The sequence below is a fragment of the Pleurodeles waltl genome, chromosome 8 (assembly GCF_031143425.1).
Source record: "Pleurodeles waltl isolate 20211129_DDA chromosome 8, aPleWal1.hap1.20221129, whole genome shotgun sequence".
Taxonomy (NCBI): domain Eukaryota; kingdom Metazoa; phylum Chordata; class Amphibia; order Caudata; family Salamandridae; genus Pleurodeles; species Pleurodeles waltl.
In genome coordinates, this window is record NC_090447.1 from 59,458,870 (window position 1) to 59,472,864 (window position 13,995).

Genomic DNA, 13,995 nt, shown 5'->3' on the forward strand with positions numbered 1-13,995 from the left:
TATGAATTCCAGAGACCAAATGTTACCAAGTTTACTGGCAACCTATCAACTGCAGCCTTAAGAGAAGGACAGAGTGCTTGTTCAAGAACACAGTGCTGGCCTAAGCAAAGAACAGCTAGATAGAGAGAAATAAAACAAGACTGCAAATGTGGCTATTGTTAAAATAACAAACAAAGCTCAATAATTTACCTAGGTTAAAGTGCACAGCGGCAGGCCTGGTGTGTTAAAATAACCTGCATGGAGCTATCACTAAAATGGCTACACAACACGAGCAGTAGTCCTCAAGTGACCAGCAGACTGCAGGCCTTATGGAATGTCTCTAACCTGGCCTGGTATTACTATAAGAGTTGTATGTGTCATGATCTCACCAGTGATTTCCCAGAGCTCCCGGAATACATTGAGGCAGAAGCGCTGTACTCCAGGGCAATACTATACAAAGTGTCCAAATCTGGCATTGTACTCTCCACAACATGGACAATAGGAATATTGGTGCATGCCATAGTAAAATAGCCTTGCCGGGGTGTAATATACCCAGTTAACATACTTGAAATGTAGCAGTCGATAATGGCCATTCAAAGAAATGTGTCGGACCACTGAGCAACAGTAAGCCCATTGTTTGTCACTAATGATTAGATCTTACCAAACCAGATGAACCTTGGTGACATCAGACTGCTGGGCCACTTGCAAAAATGCATATTATTTGGCGATCACATGCTGCAGTAATTTCACTTGCAGCAAATGAGTCAGAATGTGTATCTCCAAGGGTTCCCCTAGCATCTCACCCAATAAGGAATGCATTGAGTAGTGAACCCAACGGAAATCAAACAGTGCTCGTATAGTTGTTGTTTTGCACTGTGCACTCACCTGGGCCCAATTGCAAAGGACTACCTCTTCAAAGAAGCCGTCCTTGCTCTGAAGTCCAAGTCCCTAAACAGCGCTCACCAAAGCCCCTATCAGCCTCAAAGGGAACAACATACACCACTTCAGTGGTAAGTGAGGGGGCTAGAGCAAGGACCCAGCCTGTATATCTACCTTCTTCTTCATAAGGCACTGTGTGATGCCATAGGGTCCACAGTGTAAAAACAACCTACAGGCTTGCTAAACAGAAACTGGGGCAAAGACAAGTGGAGAGTGACATCCCGCTCCAGCCACAGGTGCAGGAGATCATCTGGGCCATGAAGCCAAAAGTGGGAAAACATGCATTCCCCAGCCTCATAATAAGCTTTGAGGTCTGCTGCATTCAGGCCCCCTATCGCATGCAGGAGTGGGAGCAACTCTCAACTCACCTGCGGTTGCTTACAAGCCCTAATCAGGTGCAAAATCGGGGCATACAAAGTCAGGAAAACCGTGCTGGACAGCAGCATAGAGATGTTTGCAAATAAGAACAGAAAAAGGGGCAACACCACCATCTTCATGATGGCTATGTGACCACAGAGGGAGAGGGGCAATCTATTGCCTCTGTTCTGTACTACCTTCCCATATTTCTCCAGTATTACTGCCTCCGGTGCTGTGTAGACCTGCATGCCCAAATAACTCACTGGGTCTGTTGTCCACTGTAGTGGATACTCCACATGTGTTTGCATCATGACTGCAGTTAGTGGAAATAAAAGAGATTTATAACAATTAATTCTCAACCCAGGATGACCGCCAAAGATGATGTAAATCAAGAGAGTGCACTGTTCCTAAACAAAAAGGAAAAAGGTAAGATCAAGGGTCCTAGAGACACTTCTAAAATTAGAGACAAGAGCCTTCACACATCCAATGGATGTCCTGCTTCGTCATGGGGCTAGCTCCTTGTCAGATGGTGCTGCAATGTCTGATGGGCCCCATAAGGGGGCCCTTTGTCTGAGATCTTGAACTGAAGTATGTGCCGTGATTATTAAAGTTGGGATAAATTTAAACCTACAATCAAGGAAAAGCAGGAGAAAAGAAGGTTAAAATTGTATCAAGAGCCCCAAAACAATATGTTTTATTAGGCATTGAGGATCTTGGTCAAAATTAAAAACACAAGGGAGTGGGACAGATTTAATGTTCCACCACTCTACCAACATGTAAGAGCTGATAGGGACACTTACCCTTCAGCTGTTATATGAGGTCAACATGTTTCACGCCTTAGAAGTCATACGGATCACGTGGTGCTTTATCAGGCCCAAAACAAATGTCTCCTTAGCTAGAGTACATACCCTAGTTAAATTTAAAAGTCTGAGTGCTAAAAAGTATCTTAAATGGAATGCCACACAAATCGTGACCTAAATAGGTGAAAGCCCTCCTATATTAAGGACCGGGTTCCTTGGGAAAGTGCTAGCCAATGGACTGATGTCACTACATTGGACGTGGTCTGATGCCTGAGACCTACCCGACAGCCCCAAACCCGGAAGTCCTTCCCAAGGAACCCATGGGAGCTGCTGGAATGGTGTGAAAAAGCAGTAGTTAAATGAATAAAGGAAATTACAACAACATTGGTAGGAGATAGGAAATGATAAAGCTGAGTGTGCCCTGTGCTCTCATGTGGTAGCAAGTGTCCTGCTGTGACATCAGGCTCTAAAAACAAAGGCAACACTAAAGTAATAATAAAGTAAAAACAAAACACTGACACTGGCACTGAAAATCCTCCTCTGTCCATGTACTCCTTCTGAAAGGACTACATGTAGTCACTCAAAGTGAAGTTGGCCAATAGCTGAAGTAGGTTGACCTATTGTCCCATGCTATATATTGTAGTGAGTGGAAGCAAAATGTCAATGACATAAGAACAAACCACAGGAAGAACAGAGTGGCTGAAAGCCCATCTATGTTAGTTTATTATACATGTTTTGTTTGCTTGTCATAACACTTAGTCAGGGCAAGCAGGGTCCACAATTGAGTACTTCTCACCAAATATTTATTGGCCAGGATTGGGACACGGAGACCCCTGCTGCAGGCCTGGACAAATCTGGTGCCACAGCCACTCCACTCAAACATTTATGATGCTGCTGATCATCTATAAATATCTGGCATCCTCACAATAATTTCAGGATCCTTAGGCTTCTCCATCATCTTGTTGCAGGGGCTCACAATGCAAACTCACAAAATATACTACATAGCTTAACCCTGTTGCTGCTGTGGAGATAACATGCTGTGAAATGCTCATTAGCCAGGTTATCACTCATTGTCCCTTGAGGAATACCATAAGCTCACATCCACATCACCTGCTTTCTACATCTCAAACCATAAGCAAGGCTAGGGGAAGGCACCTGATCTTGGCTTGGATTTCTGTTACCCTTTCCCTGGTCCAGGCAAATAAGTCCTCTTATTCACAGTGTTCTAGGGCAAGCAAAGGGATGGAAAGATGAATCCTCGAAGTTTGCAGTCTTCCCCAAGGAACAGAAACTCAGGCCCTTGGCCAGCCCCTAGTATTTTAACTCACATAAACATATTTTATATCAACATTATTCACAAATCAGTCCAACTGATTAAATAATGTAAATCTCATCCGAAAGTAAAAAGATAGAGGAACATTTATTTTTGTTTAGCTTTTATTTCAGCAATGTTTGTAAACCGTGACATCCGGTTTGCACATCTTCTGTCATCTTTTAAAATAAAAAGACCATACTTCACCACTATTTAGTATCCTCACCACTCCTCGAGGTAGGCTGTGCTTGCCTGCCCACACATGCTCCTGGAATATTTTTCAGATTGTGGTTCAAAAACTCAGACAACAGGTTCTCCATCTTCAGTTGATTGAAAAAAAAACACGTCATGTTAAATGTTCTGCGTTACTAGAAGCTAATACAAAAAGAGAGAGAAGCAGAACCCAAATGGATGTAAGAAGTAAGATGGCAGAGGAGGAAAGCAATACAACAAAACAGGGGCAGCAGCATGTTCCTTCTGCTACCCCATCTAACCACATTGGTCAAAGTACCCATACAGATATTGGTTTTGCTTCCAAAGACATTCAGTGATATTTCTGACTGATATTTCCAATTTCTATATTTTAATATGTCTATTCTACGCTTTTGACAGCATTAAAATGGAACTACATTGGCTTTATTAGCCGGTATCGCCATTTAATTTAAAGGAATTCTAAGAATGTTTTGTTTAGAATGGCCCCTTCAACTGATGCACATTTTGTATTATTAAATGTTCAAAAAATATGAATGTTTGTGGCATTTGTATAGTGCAGAAGTACCAAATGGTTTCTGCACATGAAGTCCCCCTGGATGTTTTGGTTTTGACTGCCAGGTATTTGGACTTTTGCTGTGTTGGCATCTCACTACTTGAATCTCACTCACAGTAAATTCATGGTTAGTGGACTGGCAGTGCTAACCACCAGTGTCCGCCATTTAAGTGAAGGTTGCTGCTATACATCTAGAGTAGGCAGCTCTGGGCTATTTACATGTGCACACTTGAGCACACACATGTGTGCATGTTTGCAGGCTTTAAGTGTGAGACTCCTGTTTTGCACAGCCTGGTGTTCATGCACAGGTAGCCTGTTGCAGAACAGACCATTCAAGTGACCTGGGGTAGACCTTATAATGTGAGTGAGCATTCATAGTGTAGATCTGTTGTGCTCCTGAAGGTGTGGGGTGCTTAAACTGTATTACATGCTATAGGTGAAAGCTGCACTAAAGTACAGTTTTGCATACTAAGTCCAACAAGGTATCAATCTAGCTGTAAACATGAATCTCAAGCGTAGATCCACAGTACCTGACATCATAGCTACTCTGCTTATGGCACTTTAATAATAGTCATATTTCTCTGGCATAGCTCATAATGAGAATCCAGTCCTTTATTCTCCCTACTAAGCCAAGTAAACTACTCTGCTCTCCAGAAGGAGGATCAAAATCCAACAGTCATTAACTGTGCTTGACCCAATTCCTTGGAAAGAAGAATGATGGAGAGGAAATGTAATTAGTGTTTCACACTGCACCTGGGCATGGGCCAGCCCAGGCACACAGAAACATAAAAGAAACCTCAGATCTCTAGAGCAAACACGGGAGACTGCCCTAGACCGATGGCATGAGAAAATTCTCCCCAGATGTCACCCTAGCAACCAGAAATCACGCTAGGGAATGCCAAATTTCACTCACACTTGCTAACTTACTGTCCTGGAGCAGCGTGCAAGAAAAAATCCTGCCAGACAGCGGTTGGCGGAATTTGGCCAAAGCTCCTTGTTACAAGAGTAGGGTGGAGTTTCCAAACTTCTGCCAACCAATTCCGCTGAACAGAATATTTCACCCACACTTACAGACAACTTGAAGCCATTATATTGGAATGTCCCATGATGCTGTGAAGTAGGGTTGGGACAGGGATAGAATGATGATGAGGCACCCTAGGCATTGGACTTGGGAGCGATAACGCTGAAACAATGAACAAGCTGAAAAGCCACATGATGCCCCCGCAAGGATGGGCTGAAGGACTTTACTTTTTGCTGTCCCTCAGGACATGAGTGGATCTCTCCTGGACCAGTGGCGCTGTCTGTCTAATTTTCCCTGAGGAAGAGGTGGTGGAGCGCATCTGCTATGGGAACCTGGATGGTTCCCCTTGAATGCCCGTGGTCTGGCCCTTGATTCCACTGACACACAGGAACCCTTCAAGACCTCAAGAGGCTGTGGGACCTGGAGAGATTGACAGGGAGGGGGTTCAGATGTCTTTCTGTGGATGAGCTATGGAAGATTCTCCTCAAGTAGGAGAGAATATCACCAGCCCAGCCAGAGGACAGGTCCAGCAAGGGAGCATTTAAACTAGGCTCCCCAAAGGAAAAGCCAAATGTAAAGGGCAGGGTGTTTGATGAGGATTTTCATGGTGGCTGGTGCTCGCTACCAGGGCAAAATGATACCCTCCTTGTGAAAATCAGCCCTGGGGGACCTAGGATACAACCTGGGCAGCCCCTGGGAAGAAACACATATTTATCTGTATACATTTCTCTGGGGAGTGGGCGGACATGGGCCATCCTCCTAAATCTTTATTTTACCCAGGGACACAATCTCCCAGAGCCCTACAGAGCAGGATGTCCCTGGGACAGCAGAAACCAAAAGGATTGCAATCTCCTCCACCCGTTGCAGTAGCTGGGGGTGCATAGAAGGAACAAACCCCTGTATGGTACAACGAAATGGTGCAAAAGTGTGGGGAGACCACAGGGCATTGTAAGAGTAGGCCAGCAGCTACTTTTACAACATGGGAACACTTGTGTGCCTGGTGGCCATGGGCACCCATTATTGTTTTTTAAATCAACAGTGCAGCAAGGCTGCATTGGCCCAAAACGAAGAACTCACCTGGTAAATTGCTCGCAGCTAAGCTGCTAAGTTAATGTGCAATAGAACGAGTGGCTGGATGACTGGAGTGCCCCATAATGCTTTCAAAATTGCAGAAGTACTTCCTTGTAGTGACCCAAAATGGGCAGCAGCCCCCTCTTCACACAGTGTAACATCCAGAGTTTAAATCTCTCAGAGGGTTATAGTTCTGCCCCAGAAAAAGTTTTTGCTCACTGCAAAGTTTTGCCTAAGCCTGTGCTTTTCCATATGTGCTTGGGCACCAGGACTTCTATCAGTGAGACTAGGAGCAGGAGCAGAAGCAGCAGCAGCTTAGTAAAAGTAAAACAAATAGACACTGGAACATACATTCTTCATTTCAAGGCTCTATTCATGATGTTTGGGGTTGATAATCAAATGTTTTACAATGCAATGTATACTATTGAATGTTGGAAATACCCTTATTGACTTCAATGGTGGGTTACACATATATTGCATACTGATACTGTCTTAATTAATTACAATGGTAAAATATTTTGGTTTTTTACAGTGATGCCTTATCACAACCCGTAGGCCTGCCTTGATATTGATAATTTTGCCAATTTATATTATGATATGGCATTTAGCAGGGAGGATGGTACTGTGGTGTAGGGTTCAGGACCCAATCTGGACATAACTTGTGAGGAGTGCGCCAGCAAAGGAATTTCCATCTACGTGACTGTACGTATGTGTAATTAATGCAAATTATTTATAAGTGTTTGTATGCAGTAAAATTACTGTTCATGGAAAAACACTGTCTGGACAATAATTAATTGAGTATTGTTACAAACCAGCGAGCTGGGAATACTCACCCACACCACTTCCCCCAAGTAGGAACTGGACTTTCCTACTTTCCATCCTGAGAAAATCAAGTGCTACAAATAGGTGTTAGATACCCAGTCAAAGAGACAATTGTGGGCAAATTACTTGTGACCCAATTTCGTACAGCCAAACTTGCCAAAAGGCAGCAGGGCACTGTACTAGGTCAGTGCTTTAGTGTACCGTGTTAGAACGTTGAAACTTCATTCCAAAGATTTATTAAAAAGTACTAATACAGGAAAGGTGCAATGGCCTCTTAGGTGACAAAATAGGAGCCAATTCACAAAAGCAGTTGTGAGTATGGGAAGTAATGCTACAGGAGTAGTCATTTAACTACTCTTAAATGCCTTTGTGAATCAGCCCGGAAACGTTTGGCTTTCTATCGATAAAAGTGCAACAAGGGTACAGCCCTTTGTTTTATCACTATGTGCATATGAACATTCACTGAACATTCTCATTTTATTACTAATTTGGATGCTTAGGGACAAATTCACAAAGGAGTGTTGGAGTACCTAAAGAGTATTACTGGAATTGTACTTTAAGAATAGGACTCAAAGTCTCCAAAAGTGGGAGATGCGATCATTTCTCGATTAACAGATATGATGGTGTATAACATGGGGAGGCAGTGTTTCAGTCTACTTTTGAGTAGAGGGAATTTTCCTTAAGGCTTGCCTTCACAATAGTTTTGGTTATTGGGTTTTTCTTTTTTGCATAGAGTTGGTGAAACCGTGTCCGGATCGCCTTAGTTTTCACACCGTAAACAACTGGGTTAAACATTGGTGGGACCACAAGATAGAGGTTGGCCAGCAGAATGTGAATGTATGGAGGTATATTTTTACCAAACCTATGTGTAAAGAAAGAAAAAAATGCTAGGATATAAAATATTAGTATAATGCACACATGGGCTGCACATGTGCTGAGGGCCTTCAGACGGGCATCTTTTGACGGAAGATGAAAAACAGCTTTGAGAATTAGGACATATGAAATGACAATGAACATAAAGTCTAATCCAGTGGATAAGAAAGCTGCTGTGAGGCCATAGATACTGCTGGGTGTGATATCCGAACAGGACAGCTTGGCTATCACCATGTTTTCACAATATGTATGATGAATAACATTGTTTCCACAATACTGTAAAACTTTTACAAAGTAGATGCCAGGTGTGACAAATACAAAGCTTCGGGTGACGCAGACAATTCCTATTTTTCCGACCACCTTGTTGGTGAGAATAGCTGTGTATCTAAGAGGCTGGCAGATGGCCACATAGCGGTCTAAGGCCATGGACAGCAAAATCGCAGACTCAAGCAAAAAGTGGAAATGGACAAAAAAAGCTTGGATGATGCATCCATCGAAGGTCACCTCTCCAGCGTGGAACCAAAGGATACTCAGCATATTGGGTAAAATGGTGGAAGCCAGAATGAGATCGGTGACAGATAGCATTGAAAGGAAGAGGTACATGGGTTCATGGAGGGTAGACTCAAAGGCAATGATATAAATCATGGTGCAGTTCCCCAGGAAGGCCACCACATATGTGGCACAGAAGGGGACCGCCACCCAGTGATAGAAGGATTCCAGGCCCGGGAAGCCCGCCAAAATAACTGCTGCAGGTGGTGCATGGCCTTGCGTCTCATTAGTATCCATCAAGGTGATCACCTGCAAAGACACATAGGAGACAAGTCAGCACACTAAGTGTACATACTTTATAAAACTTAATGTGTATTTTGAACCAAGGTCAGTGAGCTAAAATACATTTATACAAATGTAGTAAAGAAACTTGCACAGACCTGTATTTGTCCCCAATACACATTAACCAGAAGGTATACTTCCTTCAGACACTGACAGTAAATTACTCAAAGTCAGATATGACTCTGCCATACAATTTTTAACATGAGCATCTTTAAAGGTGATGCAATTTACTGATCAGAATTTTCTGTACACATTATCTGAGGTCTTTATTAAATAATAATTTAGTGTTCAATAATGGAACACACCTGGGGTCTTTGTCATAGAATAAGTGTCCACCAATCTGATTATGTGCTTTGAGCCTAATGTAAGGGAGGGTGAGAAGAGGAAGAAGGAAAATTATATCACCTGTAATGAACAAGAGAACACTTGTATTGATGTGAGCAACAAGGATTGAGACAACCCATTGTGGAAGAGTATTTATGTTGCCTAATGTGCTGACTGTAATAGTGGCATTGATATGAGTGAATAAAATGTATACTACCCCATTTGGACTGTGGGTGTATAACCCCATTGGACTGTGGGTGTATATTGAAATCGGTCTGTATTTGTCCTTAATTGGTCCTTATAATGTTTTGATAATATCTGGGCTTTGTATTTTATAAAGGCCAGTGCTAAATTTGAGCCTGTGGTTTCGGGTGCTTGGAACGGACCCTTAATTCTCAACCAGCACTAATGACAGGCCACCACTTGGAGGCACTGTTTGTCTGATTCTGAGATGAGCATGACAACAGTATTTATTAATTCAATGTACATGAAAAATGACAATTCAGACCATTCCACGCCATTCTTACAACTTCTGGTCACCTGGAATACTCTGAATTTTCACACTTGTAGGAGTGCAGTGGTTAATAATTGTGTTGGTACTGTCGTTGACAGGGTTGGCAGAGGCAGTGGGTCGTACACACTGCAGTGACCTCCTGAAAAGGGCCCTGGTACTTACTATTTTACAAATCAAGCACTGACAAAGGCAATACATTTTAAAGGTTAATTGTTATCACTGAATAAACGATTAAACAGTGGCATAAGTTGATGATATTTTACTGAAATCAAGGAGTATAAAATAATATATATATATATATTTTTTTTTTGCAGTTTAAAATACCATGAACTAGGCTCAAGGGCCTTTAGGGTGCTTTCAATCTTAAAATTATGTTACACAAGGTCAAAATAATCTTTTTAAGGGCTGGGAGATAAGGATATTAAGGGGGTCATTACAACATAGGTGGTAAAAGCCACTTACTGTCGTGCAGAAGACCGCCAACACACTGCTGCGGCCGTGGAATTCCACCACAGCTATTATGACCCACATCTCGGAATCCACCAAAATTCAGACACCCACACAAGTCTGCCACACCAAAGGTCAGTGATAAACTGGCAATAACAAAACCGACACCATCATGCCAACAGAAATACGCCCACACTATCACGACACACGAATCCACGCAGCGGTCTTACAACCGCGGTATTCCATTGGCGGTACACACCGCCGCGCTCAAAATACACACACTCTTACAAAACACAGCCACATTGGACAATTTGAAATACACACACCTGAGACACATACACACACCACTCCCACACACCCAATACAATATAAAACACACACCCACATTACCCACAAACCCCTACGACCACAATTCATGACCGAAGGCCAGAGAGAGACACCACCATCAACAAACTAGCATCCACAGGCACACAACACCATCACCCACACAACTTCCACGCACCTCACACAACACACCACTACATATCACCACACTTATCACCACACACTCCACCCCACACATCACCTACACCACCCCATGGCATGGCAAAGACACCCCAGGTTCTCGGAGGAGGAGCTCAGGGTCATGGTGGAGGAAATTGTCTGGGTAGAGCCACAGCTATTTGGATCCCAGGTGCAGCACACCTCAATTGCAAGGAAGATGGAGCTATGGCGAAGAATAGTTGACAGGGTCAATGCAGTGGGACAACACCCAAAAAATCGGGAGGACATCAGGAAAAGGTGGAACGACCTGCGGGGGAAAGTGCGTTCCGTGGTACACGGCACCACCAGGCAGTTCAGCGGACTGGCGGCGGACCCCCACCTCCTCCCCCACAACTAACAACATGGGAGGAACAGGTCTTGGCGATTCTGCATCCAGAGGGCCTCGCCGGAGTAGGTGGAGGAATGGACTCTGGTAAGTCACATCTTAACTATTACAACCCCCACCCTACCTGCATGCCATCACATACCCCCACCCTCACCCCCAGCACCCCAACTCCTCACAAATGTCCCAACATCACAAACCACACATCCCAACACCAAGCCCTGCATGCAACTACAAAGCATGGACACCCATCACCAAAGCATGGCCACTGCACATACCCATACACCCCCCTAAACCACCATGACACAAGCTCCCACACAGGAATGCTAGCACGTGGGTACACGGTCACCCACCCATTGCACACCATTATACACACAGATTTAACAAACATCCTTTTATACCCCTGCAGGACTCCTACCCAACGTCACCGGACCGGAGGGTCCACACATGTCCACACCACCAACAGAAGAGGCCCACAGTGATGACAGAACCTCAGTCCAACTGGATCTAGATGACCAGCCCGGACCATCGGGGGCTTCGGGACAGTCAGTTCCCCTCACACAGGCACATGCCACCACAGACCTTCCCCCTCTGGAAACACAGCACCCAGCCAGCAGGCCCATACCTCCGTCCCCAGGACACGTCAATCAGCTGTGTGTCCACCACTACAGGGAACCCAGGATAACCCATTACCCCAACAACAACAGGGACCTGGGGGCAGTGGAAGTGGGCACACGGTCCAGGTGACGGAGGCCCAGGAACACAGGGGAACTGGGAGGGCTGCTGTGCGACAGGGGGCGGACAAGCCAAGGGAACCCACTCTCCACAAGGCCCTCTCCTCCATCATGGGGGCCTACCACCACTCCCAGGAGACAATGGCAACGGTACTGCCCAAGTTTCAGGAGACCCAGCAGATGCAGGAGGAACAGTATTTGGGGCTCAGGGAGGAACTCAGAACCATCAGCTCCACCCTGGGCACCATCGTAGGGGTGTTGAAGGAAGTACTCAACACCAGGAGGGACACTGTGGCACTACAAGGGGCCCCTGACACTAGCATGGACGATGAACTGCCCACCACCTCCGCCGGCGCTTGTGGACAGGAGGCACCGCCACAGTATGACCGCACCAGCACCCCACCCCCTGTAGACGGAGAACCACCCCGCAAATGGTCCCTGAGATCCAGGAACAAGACAGAGCACGATGCCAAGTCCCCCACCAAGAAATGAGACCACCCTGATTGTCATCCCACTGTCCCACTTTGTCAACCTGTCCATACTTAAACTGCCCCAGCTCCACTTCCTATGCCCATATGGGCAATGTACCTGTGAAACTAATAGACTGGACTCTGCCATGGACACTCCTCCGCCATCACCCCTCACCCCTCACCATTTAACTTACCCCTTCAATATTTTGTATGTAAATAAACATACCTAAAGCTCTAAAAGATCTGGAGTCTGTCTGTGATTTCGAAATAGTGTATTTGCAATTACAGTGACAAAGTGTTCTTGAAATAGTAATGTCAACATACCTATGTCACACAGCTCTAGTCCATGAGGAATCTAAGCAGATGACACACATTAGTACCCACACCTGTGAAACCGTAAGGGAAAGTGACAACTCAGTGACCAGACACTGGGTGAAAACGACATACAGGATAGAGGTAGAAGTGTAAAAGTACATGTAGTAGGCAGGAATGTATTCTCACCTGTGTTTCACTGGAAATATTGCTGGATCACTGAGTCCCTGTTCTGCATGTCTTCTTCCTCTGCTTCCTCCTCATCACTGTCCACAGGCTCCACAGCTGCAACAAAACCGCCATCTGGACCATCCTCCTGCAGAAAAGGCACCTAGCGTCGCAAAGCCAAGTTGTGAAGCATACAGCAGGCCACAATGATCTGGCACACCTTCTTTGGGGAATAGAATAGGGATCCGCCTCTCATATGCAGACACCTGAACCTGGCCTTTTGGAGGCCGAAGGTCCGCTCGATCACCCTCCTAGTTCGCCCATGGGCCTCATTGTAGCGTTCCTCTGCCCTGGGATTCCTCATTGGGGTCAGTAGCCATGACAGGTTGGGGTAACCTGAGTCACCTAATAGCCACACACGGTGCCTCTGGAGTTGACCCGTCACATAAGGGATGCTGCTATTCTGCAGGATGTAGGCGTCATGCACTGAGCCAGGGAACATGGCATTCACATGGGAGATGTACTGGTCTGCCAAACATACCATCTGTACATTCATGGAATGATAACTCTTCCGGTTTCTGAACACCTGTTCACTCCTGTGGGGGGGACCAAAGCCACATGGGTCCCATCAATGGCACCTATGATGTTGGGGATCTGTCCCAGGGCATTGAACTCACCTTTCACTGTAGGCAAATCCTCTACCTGAGGAAAAACGATGTAGCTCCGCATGTGTTTCAGAAGGGCAGACAACACTCTGGACAATACGTTGGAAAACATAGGCTGGGGCATCCCTGATGCTATGGCCACTGTTTGAAATGACCCACTTGCAAGGAAATGGAGCACTGACATCACCTGAACTTGAGGGGGGATTCCTGTGGGATGGCGGATTGCTGACATCCGGTCAGGCTCCAACTGTGTACACAGTTCCTGGATTGTGGCACGGTCAAATCTGTAGGTGATGATCAAATTTCTTTCCTCCATTGTCGACAGGTCCCCCAGCGGTCGTTACACCGGAAGATTCCGCCATCTCCTCACATGTCCCAGCGGACGGTGCCTAGGAAGGACAGCAGTGACCACACAGTCAAATAACTCAGAGGTATGTACCCACAGTCTACACAGAAAACCAATCATACACAAAATGTGGCCTGTATGTGTGGTGAGACTAGGCCTAGGTATGTGGGACACAGTTGGAAATTAGGCCATGTGGGCCCCTGAAATGGCAGCTGCCTGACCTCTAAAGTGGGACAATGGGATGTGAGGTAACTGCGCTGGCGTTGTACAGCGTCGCGGTAGGCGATCGAAGACCGCGGCGCAATGCTGCATTGGTTCATATTGAACCCTATGGGTCCCAGGAGCCAATGACGATGTACGCCGGTGGTGATGGTACGCA

At 45.4% G+C, this 13,995-nt stretch overlaps 1 protein-coding gene across 1 annotated transcript in view; it reads right to left on the reverse strand.

Moving 5' to 3' along the window:
- Positions 1-7,715: 7,715 nt before the first annotated feature.
- The window catches only part of LOC138249423 (olfactory receptor 52D1-like), a 144,994-nt gene continuing 138,714 nt past the window's right edge, over positions 7,716-13,995 (reverse strand). Inside the window, exon 2 of the mRNA XM_069203383.1 lies at positions 7,716-8,738. Within this exon, the coding sequence (XP_069059484.1) occupies positions 7,716-8,738 (1,023 nt within the window). The remainder of the gene's footprint in view (positions 8,739-13,995) is intronic.